At 42.2% G+C, this 17,518-nt stretch overlaps 1 protein-coding gene across 1 annotated transcript in view; it reads right to left on the bottom strand.

Annotated features, from left to right (window-relative positions):
• ptprdb (protein tyrosine phosphatase receptor type Db) overlaps nucleotides 1-17,518 on the bottom strand; it is a 161,619-nt gene that overhangs the window by 19,186 nt on the left and 124,915 nt on the right. Inside the window, exons 22-35 of the mRNA XM_037102768.1 lie at nucleotides 16,823-17,125; nucleotides 15,475-15,668; nucleotides 14,436-14,462; nucleotides 13,658-13,775; nucleotides 12,819-13,406; nucleotides 12,301-12,395; nucleotides 11,157-11,413; nucleotides 10,511-10,604; nucleotides 8,051-8,275; nucleotides 7,797-7,957; nucleotides 6,002-6,013; nucleotides 5,249-5,352; nucleotides 4,456-4,553; nucleotides 1,676-1,799 (exon numbers count right to left, since the gene is read on the bottom strand). Of these exons, the coding sequence (XP_036958663.1) occupies nucleotides 1,676-1,799; nucleotides 4,456-4,553; nucleotides 5,249-5,352; nucleotides 6,002-6,013; nucleotides 7,797-7,957; nucleotides 8,051-8,275; nucleotides 10,511-10,604; nucleotides 11,157-11,413; nucleotides 12,301-12,395; nucleotides 12,819-13,406; nucleotides 13,658-13,775; nucleotides 14,436-14,462; nucleotides 15,475-15,668; nucleotides 16,823-17,125 (2,400 nt within the window). The remainder of the gene's footprint in view (nucleotides 1-1,675; nucleotides 1,800-4,455; nucleotides 4,554-5,248; nucleotides 5,353-6,001; nucleotides 6,014-7,796; nucleotides 7,958-8,050; nucleotides 8,276-10,510; nucleotides 10,605-11,156; nucleotides 11,414-12,300; nucleotides 12,396-12,818; nucleotides 13,407-13,657; nucleotides 13,776-14,435; nucleotides 14,463-15,474; nucleotides 15,669-16,822; nucleotides 17,126-17,518) is intronic.

Raw genomic sequence — 17,518 nt, 5'->3', positions numbered from 1 at the left:
GTCCTGCTCATCTGGGGCCTAATACCATAATCCCAAAAATCACTGAGTCATAGCTCAAACATGCACACACACACACACACACACGCACGCACGCACGCACGCACACACACACACACACACACACACACACACACACACGCCGAAACACCACAGCACACGCACGGACGTACACACTGACGCGTGCATTCAGCCGTGACCCGATTCTGACGAAGTGGGACACAAAACTCCTTTTGAGTCGTCTGATGGCAGTTTACATTTCAAAAAAGACAGAAGTCAACGAACAAACAGCAGAATCCCGACAGGAAGAAACTCCTGCAGCTGATTCTCCCCTTGCAGCTTATAATACAAACACAGCATGGTCCCATATGCTCGTAAAAACCCCGAGCCACCATCACACATACACCACGAACACACACAGACACACACGTGCACACATTTAAATGACAGTGGAGCACGGGGGTGTTTACACAAGTTACTTTAAATTGGATGGGGACAGACGGTAAGAAGAGCTTCCAACATATGTTTATCAACCACAGTCTTTAAAAGACAGCTTGGCTAAATGCTTTGATGTGCTACAACTTTATTGCAAGGGACTACAGCAGAAGCACAGTGCAGATAAAACAAACACACACACATGCACGCACGCACACTTACAGTCGCTTGGTGGCTACACTGACTTGGCAGAGAGTGAGAAAAAGCGTTCATGAGCATGGGCGGAGGAGAATGGGAGCGAAAGTGCATATCTGTGCTTGTGCACATCTTGGGCATGTGTTTTAAATCCATAGCGAAGTATGAGTGTGTTTGTTTGTTTGTGTGTGTGTGTGTGTGTGTGTGTATGTGTGTGTGTGTGTGTGTGTGTGTTTGGACATGCTCAAGAGTATATGTGTTTCATAAGCTGAAAGAAAGACAGACAGCCAGGGCTCCGGGACTGGCGGGGGTGGAAGGGCTGCTCACACATGCTCTGCCCAGATAAGGCTCATCTGTTTGGGCTTGGCCTCCCACTGCCTCCCTCTCTCCACACTGGAGCTGCCAGTTTCTCCGCCTCAGGTCTTTCCCAGCTGAGGTGGGTGAGTGCGCTTCGAAACGCGCACTGAGAACGGGACTGAGACTATTTTTTTTTTCTCCTTGTTTTAGAGCGTTTAAAATGGGCGCACCGTGAAAAGTAATCACTGAGGAGGCTATTAATAAAACCGTGAGCCTAATTTACCTCCAGAAACATTAAAACGGTCAAGTGAGGGAGCGTATTAATGGAGCGATGTGGTGACACAGTTTGAATTTGGAATTTTTATGCCTGTTGCAGGCAGACTACTTTTTGTGTTGCGTGTATGGGAACTGGCAATGAAACACATCTTTGGGCTCCATCCCCCCATCAATCATGCGGCTCTCTCACACACACACACACAGTCATACAGTAAGAACACACATGCCCGCACTTCTATACTAGTGACGACTCTCTTCGACATAATGACATAATATCCTCTATTCCCAACTTTAACCGTTACAACTACATGCTCAATCTGTTCCCTAACCTTACCCTAACCTCAACCCTCAAAACCTCAGCCCGGCTAAAATGCCCTCACTTCCTAAAAATGTCCTCACTCTGAAGCAAGTCCTCACAAAGATAGAAGTACAAGGGCGAACAGACACACACAAACACTCTGGCGGCGAGTCTTACCCTCAATGCTGGAGAGTATGACCCTGGAGTGATCATAGGCAATGACGTTAGCGTAGCGGTTCTTTGGTTTGTTGACCTCCAGGTTGGAGTTCTCCCATGTGAACTGCTGACCGGGGTCGATGGACTACAAGAGGCAGAAGACAAGGACAGAACAAAGAGAAACATCAGCGAAAAATAACTAATGAAGACAGAGCAGCAGGGTTATCTCTTTTTATACATTCAGCCTGTTTTGGACAGTGTCTGCATCCTTTGATAAGTTATTTAAAAAAATCTCTTGATTTTAATGCTTTCATTTGAAAACTACGACACTTGCACTGCACATATAAACCATTAACTTGCTGCTTATTAGTATTCACATTTGTAGCATACTGACTCTTTATTAGTCATTAAAAAGCACTTATTCACCAGCATTTTGACTTATTAATCAACACAGGTTCTACTGCTGCCCTATTTAATAGCCAGACCTAACTATAAAATGTAGAACGTACCCCAAATTACAAAGACTTCCTCAACCCCAACAACAACATGCCAGCAGGCTGGAAGGCACGTTTTCTTGAAATAACTAACCAAAATGGCACCAATTATCGTCGCCAAAACAACAAAACATATTCTTTCTCACACTCTTGCACTAATCGTGTGTGATGAGCACCTTTGTAAGGAAAAAACAAAACAAAGCTTAAAATACTGAAACGTCATCATAACCAATCAATTCGAAATGTCTAATACAAAGTTCCACCAAAAATAAAGCGTTTGCACCACAATAACCTCATCCTGGAAAAAAAAAAACAAAAAAAAAACATGTTTTGAAATACTGGTTACCATTTTGGTTATTATTCTTTCTTCTTTATGATATGAAGCATTCTAACTGTGTAAGAAAAAAGACAAAAAACTGTGTTGTGTGTTCAAAGGCTTAATTTAGAGTGACTTGGACACTATCGATACTATTTGTGTTTTATTACATAAGAATATAGAATGTATGCTATTAAGTGAGAATGTAATATAAGGTCCACTGAGATTGTGATTGAGATTGTAAATCATGTACAACAACTTCCATCAGTCATGATGAGGCTATTGAGGTAAAGTAAAGATACTGTTATTGCTTTATATCTGCCTCAAATGCAGAAAACTGTAACTCATGACAGCTCTGTGAATTTGAGCTCGGGAAAATAGTCCACCATCGCCACAGAACAACCAAACCAAGTACAAATTGAAAATTAACAAGGTATTATTGAACTTGGATGGGAATGATGGCAAATACGATATCCTGTTTCAAGGAACAACAGTGATGTAGGGACTTTCCCTTTTCCACTCCAAAAAAAAAAAAGAAAAAAAAAGAAGGGGGGGGCGAGAGAGAGAAAAAACACTAGCTACCCAAGAAAGATGATAAAAGCGCAATAAATTCCTCTGGGAGAGAAAGGATGGTTGTGTTAGACCAACACATTAAGTTCCTGGAGGGTAATTACAGTGTAACCACTGCTGTTAGCTGGGAGAAGCAGACATGAGGTCATTACGGGGCTGTCAATGGAGAGGGACGAAGAGGAGAGAGCCAGAGCAATTTAGCAATTCTGAATATTTTACGACACATAATTATGGTTTGGTTTTGGGGGGGGGAATGAACAGGAGTGGTACTGGAAGAGTGTATGTATGTTTAAATGTGTGTGTGTGTGTGTGTGTGCGTGTGTGTGTGTGTGTGTGTGTGAGACTGCTGTCCAACATCATGTGTGTCTGATTATTACACCGCAATCATTTCTGGCCTCTCTCTCTCTCTCTTTCTCTCTCCCTCAATCCCTCCTCCATCCATCTCTCTCGTTCCCTCGTTAAGGGTTCAGCACCGAACAAAGCACACAGTCATGCAGAGAGAATGTGAGGCTCAACAGAGCGCTTCCAGCTCACACCACAATTACATTCGGCTTCTTCTCCCTCACTGTCTCTTCCACCCGCCTTTATCCTCTCTGCCGCTGCTTTCTCCCGAAAAACATCGTCGCTCTGGTCTTCTACTCTTCGCATAATGTATCCCTGTCTTCCCCCTGTATACGCATCTCTGTCGCACTCAATTTGTCTCTCTTGTGGTGGCCAATTAAGAGCCTTATGTCTCCTTCTTCACCCACGGGCTGTGGGTCTAAACTGATTCTTTTTTTCTCAGGGAAAAGAAAACATTTTCGCCCCCTTAATAACTCTCTGTGGAGCTCATTGTAATGCTAGTGCTATTTGCTACACACGAGCATGTTGGGTAATAGTTCCACTGATGTTTTTTTTTTTTTTTTTTTTCATGCGCCACAGTTCAGAACACCAAGTTCAGCCACATTGTTATCTCCGAGTAGATGCCTCCCTTTTTTTTTTGTTCCCCGTTAACTGCGCTGCAAGTTGGAGGAAACTAATCAAGAGGCGTCTTCTTTCTCTTGCTCCCTGTATCTCTTGGTGAGCCTGCTCTCCGACGCTGCCTCTTTATTTCTATCTCAGTTTCACCCCTTTCTCCACCAGAGCGTAGAAATGAGGGCTTGATAACCATCTGGCTGTAAGCAAACTCTCTTTGAGCATGCAATTTCAATCCCCCCCCATATTTGTATAGATAACAACAAGGCAGCAGAGAGAGGAAAATACGCTCTATCTTAAATCGATCTAAGAAGACGAATCAAAATGCAGAGATGATGTGAGGCTCAATCTAGAAATTGAGCAAAAAAAAATGACGAGTCAACGATAAGTACATGTGCGACTGCATCAAAAACCAGATGAATTTCCCAAGTTAAAGATTTTCAGGGACAGATAATCAGCATTCCTACCTCGTACTCTTGAGAGAACTTGAGATTGTCGTTTGCCTTGAGGCGCTCAATGTGATCTGCCAGCTCGGAGATGGGGACGGGCGGGTGACTTGCCATGCCTGCCGAGCACAGAAATGGAAAAAAGAGGCCATTTGGATACATGTACCAGCTAAACTCTTTTGGAGGAAAATGTTAAGATTAAGGATTCTCAGAGGAGGTGTTGTTTAGTGTTCTGTCCATAGTCAGTGGAGGAAGCAAATGGAAGTGTATTCTTTTTTTTCCTTTTTTTGTTAAGTGACCATTTTCTCTCCAGGCAGACAGAAAGAAGAACAATGTGCGTGCTGTGAAAGTTACTGAGGCACAGTAACATGTCCTCAGAGTATACGCACGCTGCTGGTGAAGATAAAAAAAAAAAAAAAGCGGATGACACAGGCGGTTAAAAATTTAGTATGTATAAGTATTTCTGGAGGGTTTGTTTTAAAGAGGTATTCCAGTGGCATTTTGATGAGATGTTGTCAGTCCAAGCAGCTTCATCCTATACGGGATGGAAGGTTAGTTAGCATGAAAATGGGAAAGAAAGAAAGAAAGAAAGAAAGAAAGAAAGAAAGAAAGAAAGAAAGAAAGAACATGAATGATAAGGAGAAGAGAAGCTCCGTGACCAACTAACTTGACAAACGGCGATAACCGCGGTACACTGATACACGGTAGGCTGAAAAGGGAAACAACACCATAGTTTAATCTTAAAATGACAACTCACACTTTGTACGCACACATCAAAGCTACACATGTGTGTGTACAGGTGTGTCTGGTTTACCTGGAGTCTGGAAGTTGATTCTGCGTAGCTCCACTGGATCGGTGGGATGATGGGACGACATGGCTTTGCTACAGGGGAAACTGGCTTCAGCCTCAGCCCTTTTCCTGGAATAACAGACCGACACACGTCGTTAAATGCATCCCCGACCCGATGAATTGGACCTTCTACCGCATGACGAAAAGAAGCTGATTCTGGCAAAATTTGGGATTTGTAAACTCAATTTATGGGGATTTGTGTTTGAATAAATGGGCCAGAGTAAGCCTTGTAAAAATTGCTGCTCGCATTTACAGGGATAGCTGTAATTTTCAGGGAATTTCTGTTTTTGAAATCTAGCAGAGCTTTTGGTCGACTGCTGGTTTTAGTGTTGCGGCTTTTTATATGTTAATGACTGGCTCATTGTCTGGGATGGAGGTGGGAAGCTGCCAGGAGTTAAAAGTGACATCCACGCTCACATCTCCTTTGCTTTTTCAGTCAAAACCATCGACAGGAACAAACTCATGCAGCGCAGTCGTCATTGTTCCACCTCTGAATGTGCACAATCAAATTTCTGTACCTCTAAACTTTATCAAATGCAGTTGATTAATGCTACAATTTATCCAGCGTACTGAAGGTTACGACACAGTCATCAAAGACACCCCAGGTTTATTCCGACTCTACTGGGATCTATTATCTACAGCAGTCTTTGCAAAAGGCTCTGCAAGGGAAATCTCCCCCGTAGGAGAGTGGAAATGGTAATAGATGGTGTTTGTTTACCTGTCAGGTTTGCTGCATCCAAACAGGGAGAGGAGCAGATAAAAGAACAGACAAGGATGAATAACATTAGTGTCCACTCAACAAACATCAGGGAGTAAAGCAGTGCTGAACTTATCATTCTGCCCCCCTCATTAAAACTTAGCACAGGGTTTGATATGCTAAATAGCACCTCCTATAGACACAAAGATAATCAGCGGATGGAAATGTAAATGATAAAAACTCTTGCCTGATTTCACTGCACACACATTACCGCCTCCCACACCCTCTAACTGTGACACTGAGTCTATGATAACAGACTGGAAATATAAGTGAAACCACAAGTGAGACAATAATGGCTGTGGATCAGCAGCAGCGTGTTCAGACTTTGCATTATTACCATCAAGGTTAATCATTTTGCAACGGCCACATTCACAGCAATTATTCATGTGCATTAAGAAAGCTGTAGCCAGAGGAACAGATGATTATCATGAATAATGCTAATGTGCGATAATGTTATCTTCCCCTATTTGTTATGTGAGCTGACTCTGCTCCCTGTTTATAGTTCTCGAGAACAGATTACAGAAAGCACACAGTCACGTTCCTGCGAAGACGAGGAAGCTAAACCCAGGTGTGGTTAGTACGACAGATGTTAGTCCCACATGCCTCATAAATAATGGAAACACAGTATGAACAAGCTGGGCTTTGCTGGATGTCCAGTTCCAGACTATTCTCGCCCAAAGAAGAGGCTTTCAAAGGGAGGAGAGGTGAAAAGCAATAAGGCGTCTTGTGTGGCCTGCCCTCTTCCAGGTCACCATGGCGGAGAGGAGGTCGTGTGGCTTTCTGTTCTGTACACGCCACATCTTATCACTGAACGTCTGTCCGTCCTCAGAGAGCAACACCTCCTCTGTGGCTCATTCGGAGGTTTCTTTTATTTTTCCCTGCTACAAGGTTTTTTCTGTTCGAGCGTCTGAGGACAGACGATGTCTTTCACTACACAAATTCTACAGCCCACTGAGGCCATGTGATTGTCATTTTGGGCTATACAATCAAAATCAACTTGACTACTTTGTCAGACACTGAGCTCCAATTGCCAGAATTGTTGCCAGAATCACTGTTGTACTAAAAACCTCTCGGAGCGCTAAATGGACTGTTAATCAGTGAATCATCACCACTGTCCACAATTAGAAATCTAGAAAAAAAGAGGTCCTGTAAGCGCTGGAAGCATCCGTGGGGACGAGGCAAAATGAAACTGCTGAAATTTCTGGTACACTTTTAATGGTGCCGCAATGTCAAAATGTAATGAAAAACAGGCCAAAATACTGGATGTGGACTTGAGTCCTTGTGACTTGGTCTTGGAAAATACATGACAAAAGACTGACTTTGTTTCAGAAGTTATAGAAGCTGTTATAGAAGAACTTGTTCGAGACTTGCCTATAAACATATTTTCATACTAAAGACTTAAAATCCCTGTCCTCTAGTAATAATCCAGATATTTTATGTAAAGCATAATCGATTGTGCATACCTTTCATAGAGATAACTCACATTACTTCTTGTTTATGACCTTGCTTGCTAAAGGTTCTTTGAGAACTGCTGCTTGACTACAGGCAAGGAATATATTAAAATACCTATAGAATATATTTTACTGTCTAAATAATGTTTTGCATTGATCTGTTGCCCTTCTGTGAATATGCAAACTGCCTTTGCAATTATTTTTTCTTATCTTGTATTCACAAAACCTGTCTCTGTCTGACTTACTTCCTCCTTCTGCAACCAAACCGTTTTCACATGTTCCTGGCTCCACCGTGCACTTCTTACCTTTTAAAGAGGAGAATGGCGATGACGATGCACACGATGAAGATGACAGCCAGCACAGGCCCCACCACCCAGAGCAGACCCTCTTCTTCATCTACGATTGGCTGAGGATCCACGTCCGATGACGTCACAGGATCAGAGTAAGGGCTGGTGGCGTACATAGTCTGACGGGAGAGATGGTTGTATTGCATTTTCACGATCAACTTGGACGAAACTTAATTAAGATGGCTGAACTGTGAGACTGTGTATCTACTCACATTCTCAGAGAGGTCCAGCAGTGCCAGCACAAAGAAAACATACTCCTGTCCGTTCTGCAGCGGACGGTTGCGGAAGTCTCCGTAGTTTCTCCCGTCACCCAGCGTGAACTCCAGCGGGAGGAACTTAAAGTGAGCGGTGACATAGGCCCTTGGATCTGATTGGCCGGCCTGCCTGCGTATGCGGAGGGCACGACTCACACTGGTCCTGTTGATCTCTTTCAGGAGCTGGAGGGGAAGAAAAACAGAGGATGGGTGAACAGAGATAGACGGAGGAAAGGATTAAAACAAAGACAACAGAGTGTTTCACAGGAAAGATAAGAAATGACAGAAAATCGAGAGTAATAGGCATCATTGGGTAATTACTTTTTTCTGAGTGCAACATCAAAGGTCATCAGTGACACTACCTCTCAATTCATGTGACAAAATAAAGGCAATGCAGTCTTTTCTCTTGAATTGTAATACAATTTTCCTGAAGAAAAAAAAAAAAAGCTTAATATTTGGGAATTATTTTCCTGACTTTTTCTAGCAAAGAACGCCTTGAAGTGAAGGGCACTTTTGGCATTTTTACATCACACAAAAACCCTCATCACCGAAGGAACAATGGGCTGCACTGAGCATTATCACCTAAGCACAAATGTCTTCATCATCAACTGGATTGCCACCGCATTTATCCATTGAGACAGTGGGCACCATAAAAACTCTATTGAAACTAATCTCATACACATGAATGTGCTTTCAGAGTGCCGTAATGAGGTTATTAAGTCTTTAGAAAAAAGGAATTAGATGGGAAATGTTATGTGAAAGCATTGTTTGGACTGAACAGGCAAACGGATGGCCGGGTCATCTACCTTTGTATGATTAGACAGAAGTAGTCTGAGACAACGGAGTCAGAGGACTCGGCACAGTAGTTTGTTTACGTGACTTCAATAGAAGAAAAGAAGCTAAAATACACACAGATAAACGGCAGTGGACAGTCCATATTTTGCCAGCAATATCCAAACATCCAAGTGAGGGCTGCACTATGTATCGTTTCAGCAGCCACAAAGCAATGTGCGCATGTGCAATAGTCACGTTGCAGGCAAACCCAAATGAACTCAAAGACATCACGCTGCAATTTTTATGTTGCTTGATACAAAAGGAAATAGCACTAATACAGTAGATTTGGATAAGTGTAGTATGTGCACACATATTATATGTTAACCATCAGTTTTCATGCCACAGTAAACCACGAGACGGGTACACCACTGCAGCCCGACATACAGGTGATCTAAAATGCATTCTCACAGGTACAAGCTTGAGCAGTGTACTTTTGGGAGGACTTGTTCAGTATCACGCTGTACTTGGGGTCGTTGTGTTTTGCCAGTAATCTCAAAAACGGAGTTAAAAACACCAATTGCTGCTTGTTCTTTTGGCGTGGAAAATAAATGAAAAGGTTAAAATACTATCAGTGAAGCACTTAACACAGTCTGATCTGCTCTAAAGGAGTTTAGCTCTCGTAGGCAGTAAAAAAATGCTGCTGAGCCTTTCTCACGATGACATCTGTATTTTCATTAAACCTCAAGCTGTCTTCAAACACAGTTCCCACGTATGTGTGGGTCTGAATGATTTCAGCACTACAAAGTCTGCCCGCGATGGAAAGCTGCCTATTTGTTGTGGTGATGCTTCCATTTATTTAGTTTGTAGATGTGTGTCAGTGTGAAAAAAGATCTTTAGCATTACGCTTTTGATTACAGCGGGAACAATTAGTCAATTTATCGATTGGTTGATTGAAACAATATTAATTGCTCCTTTTAATACATTTTCAAATGTCAAATATTTGCCTGTTCCAGCTTCTTAAATGTAAGGACTTGCCACTTTTCCTTGTTATCTATGATTGCAATCAAGAGTTTTTGGTGTTTGAGGATGGCAAACTCCCTCTAGGAAATTCTGATGGGCTTTTTTTTCTATTTTTTTTAACCTTGAAATTTTTAGTCTAAACGATCCATTAAATAATTGCGAAAATAATCAGCAGATTAATCAACGATGGAAAAAAAATGTTAGTTGTAGCTCTAGTTTTGATCAAAGAAAATACGTGACAACGATTTAGTCAGCAAATCTTAACAAAAGCATAAAACATGATGATTTTTATTTATTCAAAACAATCATTTGCACATAAAACACAAGATAAGAAAAGGACCCGACATTCCAGTGGAATTACAGACTCATTCAGATTCTAAGCCATTTGCGACTGTCAGAGTTCTTTCAGAGAGAATAATCCATCTGATGAGTTGATGATCTAAATGAAACAAAGGTTGGTCACCTACATGTCATGTTCACATGCATTTATGAACCCATGATGTATCATATCATGGCCGTTGCTCGAATCATCATCATCACCCTCTTGACATCAACATAACCTTACAATAAGCTGTTTACAATGACCATTATTTGCTATTGATTAGTGTAATCTGCACGTCTCACCTCATCCAGGTTCATCTGGTCGGGCTCCTCCCACGGATTCAGGAACTTCCCCCCTCTCTGCTTCTTCAGTGGCACCACCACCACATAGTAACCCCTGAAACACAGCACACTCTGGGTTCAGGCTTTTTAAAGGAATGCGCTGGTTAGATGTTTTGGGATGTACACTTATTTCCATTTTTCTTAGAGTAAGATGAGAAGATTGATGCCACTCTTATGGCTGTACAGTAAATACAAAGCTACAGTCTATAAGCTAATGGGAAAAAAATGTCCCAAACTACAGGAAAATGTTTGTCAGTAGTGATGGTGTGATCCAGGTTGGTTCCATTTGGTATCTATTATTGTTCTTGGTTACGACAAGCAGATGAGATTATCAGCTTTGTGCTTTCATTTGGCCCACTGTGGGTGTCCTCAGACTAGCTTTGCTGCCAACACTGTAAAATCCCTCCTAATAGACCAATAAATGAAAAAGCACCAGCAGGAGGAAGCTGTACCATTTCCTCACAGGGTCTTGAAAACAATTAATTTAAAAACAACCTAAGTTGAGCAAATTTATCACAAATTATCATTATTAAAACTACTCACATTTAACCATTTCATTACACCAAATTCTTCACCCTAATTCTCTTAACTCATCCGTCGTCATTACCTGACTTTGGCTGTCGTCTGCACAGTTGGTAGCTGCACAGTCACCATGCCATCTGCGTTGGTCTTTCCAACCACCATGGGTTTGGTTTTCAGGATGTCTGGGGCGGTGGTGGCTGTGACACGGTGCTGCAGACCCCCGGCGCTGTTGGCCCGGTTGGTGAGCAGAAAGGAGTACTGGGTGTCTGGCTCTAAGCCAGTGATAAGCTTCTGAGTCTGCTTTCCATCCACTTCTACAGACTGTCCCTTTCCGTACAGGATCTGGACACGGGGTAAATCACATAATTTGACAGTTAACTGCATACTTTGCAGGGCAAAGGCCAAAATGCAGCACTTAATATAAGTTCTTAAATATTCCACAATGTCTTCATTTGCCTTGACAGAAAGAACAAGGAGTTTATTTCACATCAGCGCTTGTCTGAGACCGGCAGCTCTATAGTCTCTGGGTTGGTCGGGCCACAAAAATGTCACCCTTTTGTGGCCAAATTTGCCATTAAGGTCAAGTCTTTGTGAGTTTGTGTGCATCTGAATGCATGACTGCGCGTGTGCCTGCATGTACCTTTCCGCTTGTTAATTTCCCCTTCAGTTTTATTGGTATAATTTGATTAAACTTCAGTACAAAGCTTAATGTTTTGTCTTTGCTGTCGTTGCTGTTGGGCGAACGTCCTCTATCTAGGTTGAATTAAAAGCCTTCGAGCAGCTCAAGAGGCATTATATGACTGCGAGGCTTCATCAATTATCCAACAGGAAGTGCTGAAGTTAATGAACAGCGACCTAACATGGAGAAAAATGGGAAACTAATGGTTGGAAATAATATGATAAATTATGCTGAATTTTCTTTGTGAGTCATTGTAGAACAGGTAATTTCCTCATATTTTATTATCAGCCTGCCTTTATTTGTTTTTACACCATCTGAGACCTGGCTCATTTGAATTATGGTTTTGATTTAACTACATTTAAAGGTGTACCATGAAGGTTTTCTAGTGACAGATCTATTGTTTACAACCTGAAAATACATGTTAGTCGATTTAAAACTTTAAAAAAAGTCTTGCAAACTGTTGTATTTTGTATAAAGATTTTTTTCACGGTTTACAGGCCTGAAAAAGATGCACAGTGCACTGTGCTCGTGCTCGTGCAATTCTACTCACGGTAAACGGCTGGGCGGGATTCTTGTCTCGGATTTCCCAGGACAGCAGGACGGAGTTCTTCATGGCAGCCTTTACTCTGAAGTTGGTGGCAAAAACTGCGGCACAAAAATATAAAACAAACAAACATGAATATGATTCCAGTCTCAGTGAATCTCTCTTCTGAAGCAAAAGTAATGGCCTTACCTGTTTGTCATTCTCTTAGTACCAGTCTCAAGCTAGCTATCTGCTCTTATCAACACACAGTGAATCCGACTGGACAGGGGATACTTGCCCAAGACCCAAGACTCTTACCTTGTTTTGGGAAAAGGACGTTGGGTCTAAGACTACAGTGACAAGACAATGAAAAAGGACACTTAGGATGTTGTCACCAGACGTTGAGTGTCTGAATGAGTGTGTGTGTGTGTGTGTGTGTGTGAATGTGGGACTTGTGCACCGTATATGCACAAATGCGCTGTTAGGAAGCGTGTGTTGCATCCTGAGCGATGAAGATGGGTTGTTAGGGAGTGAGTGAGTCCTACCTTGGTCTAGCCGCTGCGTCCTAAACTGGACACTTGGGCTGTACGGCCCGGGGCCGACAGCTGTGAATGCGCACAACCTGACATCATACACAGTGTCTGCACTCAGACCCTCCAACAAAACACTTGATTCCGGAGCGGGCACCACAACTTCTGAGGCGTTCCCTCGACTGTTTATATCCTTGTACAGCACCGAGTACTTCATAATCTTCCCATTTTGCTCAATTAGAGGGACTGATTTCCACATCAGCCGGATGGAGTTGGCAGAAGCCTCCTCTGAGATAACATTCTCTGGGTATCCACTTGGGGCATCTTCTGGAGTGGTCACCTCCTTTACAGCCTCCTCTCCGTAGCCCATTTTGTTACGGGCAGAGAGTCTGAACACATAGTTAGCTCCCTTGTGGATGTCCTGGGCGGTGTAGCGGTTTTCTTTGGTGGGGAACTCAACCACTGTCAAGGGGAGGACGTCGCTGCGGCCGAAGGTGAGGCGGTAGCCCAGGAGTGGGGTGGGTGGGTTGGGTGCAGGGACCCACTGAAGCAGAGCTGTACCTGAATCAGTGGCACTCACCATCAGTTTGGGCTTCTCAGGCACTGGAAAGAGGGAAAAATGGAGAGAAAGAATGGCGAAAAGACAATTAGAGGATAATTGCAAAGCACATTATTCATTGCCTCAAGCAAAATATGATTAATATGGCACCAAAAGATGGTTTCTTACTGGTATAGCAAGGTGTGACAGAGTGAGACATAAACCAATTCAATGATTTAATGGCCTCTAATGATCATTAGTGATGCTTTAGTCTCACGGATCATTACTAGCTGTGTGTGTGTGCAGACACACTTACGTGGCAGGGCGGTACAGACAGAAACTGGTTTGCTGCGAGCACCATCCCCCTTGGCAGTGTAAGCCCCCACTGATACAGAGTAGGAAGTGTCTGCCTTCAGGTCTCCAAGAACCACCTCCTACAACAAACAACAAAAAGCACTGTCAGCTGCAGGAGATAACTTACTTATGTGCAGCCTCAGGACAATGAGTGGGGATTCAATTCAATGAAAAAATCTGGGTCAAAATTGGTCAAAAGGTTCAGCCCCAGTGACCAAAGGTACAAATATGAGCTTTCTTTCCTCACAATTTACAAGTACAGAAAGTTTCTCAGCTCTTTTCTACACCAACAGCCAGGAAATTAATTTTCTCAACAAAACTCAAAACAACTATATCAAATTATCTCAACAGAGCTCAAAATGTGTTTTTTCCCGCAACACAAAAATGTCATTTCACTTTTCAGACACTCAAAACTCATTTAGATTTGCCTCCATCTAAGCACTAATCTGAATATTTTCTTCATTTCCTGGCTTGCAGAAAGCATAAATAATCAGGATATTTTGGCAATACCCCCAAACGACTCATATCAGTTATCTATTTAATGTTTTTTTTTCAATTTTCTTTTATTAGAAATCCTGGAAAAAAAAACAGAATGCACAAATGAAAAAGGCACCTCCTGCTGGGTTTTAAGCCCTTGCTCCGGTCTCAGGAGATCTGAGAGCTACAATCTCATAAACATGACTCATCTACTCTCTGTGCTTTGTTGTTATTACTATTAAATAATAGAAGGGTTTACTCACGTATTCAGTTGAGTCATCATATTCCCACTGAGCAATGGAACCGTGTGGAGAAGAGGGAGAAAAAAAAACACAATTCATAATATTTAGGATGTGATCTTTACGACTTCAAGTCACACACATCATCTTTTACTTGCATCAGTTTCAGTCTATCAGCAGTAGGTGGCAGGTATCAACAGATTTAGGTCCATTAATTTTCCTCGACAAAAACTGAATAATGATTGAAATTTAAAACAATTAAGGCTGTTTAACCTGACCACATGAGTGGTTACATAAATGCCAGATTGTAATTGACATTTGTCTGACATTCTAAGGAACCTATATAAAACACTGAAGGTAAAGAAACAAACTAAAAATCATAATAGGTCTCCTTTAAATACAAAGCTAAAACCTGCAGGAGTCAGCTTAGCTTAAGACTGTAAAAACTATTAAAACATTCAACAAATGGCATACAGTATAGTGTGGCATCAAGTAAGCTTTAGAGGTCCTGGAAGGAAGATTTTGTTGCCTTAGACAGAACTGAGTTTCTCAGCTTTTTAATGCCAACTAATGCTAACTAAGATAACCATCTCTGGAGAAAGAGTGATCTTCACATCCAGCTGGTGGCAAGAAGACAAATAAGCATATTTCTCAAAATGTCTGATGTTAATGAAGGTCTCTGCTCAATTTATTTCAGCATCATTCATAATAATGTTAATAAAGTCAGATGTCATAGAAGAGGTTGATATAGAGGCTGTGACAGATGGCTGAATTGTGCAGTTGTACAAACAATGAACAGGAAAAGAAAACATGTTAAAATTGGTATTTTATCTACAGTAACAGATGGTCATATTCTATCTCTCTTTGTAAAATATATCCAGGTAATCCCTCAGGTTTTGAAAGCTAATAATTTCTTCATGGCTTTAGTGAAACTATGATTTCAATGTGAATATTTATAATAAGTAAAAATGTTACTAAAGAAAGTTTATCGGGAATGTCTTAAAAAAAAGTTCCTGACTGTTAATCTGATCATAAGGTGTTAGAGAGAGTATGTTGAGGTCACCTGAGAGTCCTCTATGAGGATGTCCTTGATGAAGGGCTGCCCCTGAGGTTCTCCGTAGTTCATCCTCACATAGTGCACTTGGTAGCCCCGGATCTGACCGTGCTGCCGCTCGGGCGCTGGTGCTCGCCATTTCACCCTAATGGCCGAGGCGTTCACAGTCTCTGCCTCCACCCCTCGCGGAGGACCGCTTGGAACTAAAAATGCATTTTGGGATAGAGGTCAAGGGTCACAGATGAGGGCACGCAAACCTCTCATGTAAAGGTCTTCCCCTTTTTTCTAATCAAAAATTCAATTTGTTTCAAGGGCAATAAGAAAAAACACCCAAAAGCTACAAAAAATTTAAAAATACACCCCTCCAAAAATTCTAAAACTGGTCTAAAGTCTGGGGGAAAAAAAAGTAAAAATAGTAAAAAAAAAAAAATGAGAGTGCTTGAGGAAAACATGGAGGAAAAAAGCAGTGGAGGATAAGAAGCAAATGTAGAGAAAGATAACAATGGCAGATAGAAAAGGATTTGTTGCCATGGGCTGATAAACAGTGGCAGGCAGTCAAAGAGAAAATACTGTTATCAAGAAAAACCTCTTTCGCGCTGCCAAAAACTACACTCCTCCCGTCAAGAAAAAATATACATTGCAAGAAAATATATAAAAAAAGAAACTCCAGCCACTTTCTGACCTTCACATAAAGACTTGGAAGAAAGCCGAGGTGAGAAAAAATCTCTTAATGGGTGGACTGGGAGTGTGTGAATATTTAGAATATTACTGAAAGTCAAAATAAAATACACTTATTGAGTTAAGCTTAAAGATGTTCATATAAGTGTCTAAGAGCTGGAGAGGAGATGGCAGGACAGACTGTCGGTGAGAAAAGGTGTGGAAAAGTCCGAGGAAGAGCAACAGCCAAAGGGTTTGTTTTGGTATTGTTAGCGGAGAATAGAGGGGGAAATCCCAACCTTAACTTTTCCCCAAAAAACAGGGGATTTCAGATGAAAGTTGTGGGAAAAAGATGCTGGCAAAAAGGGGATAAAAACGGCTTGTGGAGAAAAAAGGGTCACTGTCACGAAAAGAGAGCAGTGCAGAAGGAGCAGCAGGAGGAGATTTCCGGAGGTTTCTGGCGGTTATGAAGGAATAAAGGAGAGGTTTTGTGAACTGGAGGGTCTGACAGCGGTTCTTAAATGCATCATCAACCGCCTGGATTGCAGGGCAAGGAAAGACAAAATGCCTACACTGGCCAGTGGAAGACTCGTTAGTTTAGGATGCTATGAGCTCATTAGTGCTATGTTAGTTAGGAAGCCATTGTTAGTGGGGCGGACCATCCTAAAACAGGCGGGGGGGGGTTCATTTGGGAACATACCATCTTCCTCGGTGCGGAAAAGCAGCTGTAAACTTTCTGGTCCATCGCCAGCTTCCGTCTGCGCCCGTATCGTTATGCCATACTCAGTCCATTTCTCCAGGTTTTCCAGGAGATACGGGGAACTTTGCGGAGGAATTCCATCAATTCTTTTAGAGATCTTGTTGCCCTCGGTAGTAGAGTACTGGATGGAGTATCCCGTAATGACGCCATTCTGAAACTCCAGAGGAGGTGGAGCCCAACTTACCAGGATGCTGGTAGAACTGGGACTGGTACATGTGATGTCCTGGGGAGGTGCTGAAGGAACTGATCGGCCAGTTTTTGAGGAATCACAACAGGGGTTGTTTGGGTAAAATGTTATTTGGTGGTGTGTGCGAGTTGTTGTTGTTGTTGTTGTTGTTGTTGGTGGTGGTGGTGGTGGTGGTGGGTGGAGAAGTGAGGAAGTGAGGTTTTTGCCATGAAGGAAATGGGGATGATATTGAGCAGACGAGAGACAGAGAACAAAAGACAAAGAAACATAAAATGAAAACAAAACACTGGAGAACAGAAGCTCTTCACGAAAAAAATGAGCCTGTGACTAGAAAGCAAGATGGCTGAACAGAGATAGCTGGATGATGGGCGTCAACTTCTGTTTGGCAGAAATGTTTGATTAATGAAAACGAGTGAATGGCTTAAAAAGAGATGCAACACGAAAACACT

This window comes from Acanthopagrus latus, chromosome 1 (assembly GCF_904848185.1).
Source record: "Acanthopagrus latus isolate v.2019 chromosome 1, fAcaLat1.1, whole genome shotgun sequence".
NCBI lineage: Eukaryota > Metazoa > Chordata > Actinopteri > Spariformes > Sparidae > Acanthopagrus > Acanthopagrus latus.
The sequence above is the reverse complement of the archived record's forward strand: the minus strand, read 5'-3'. Positions and strand labels throughout refer to the sequence as shown.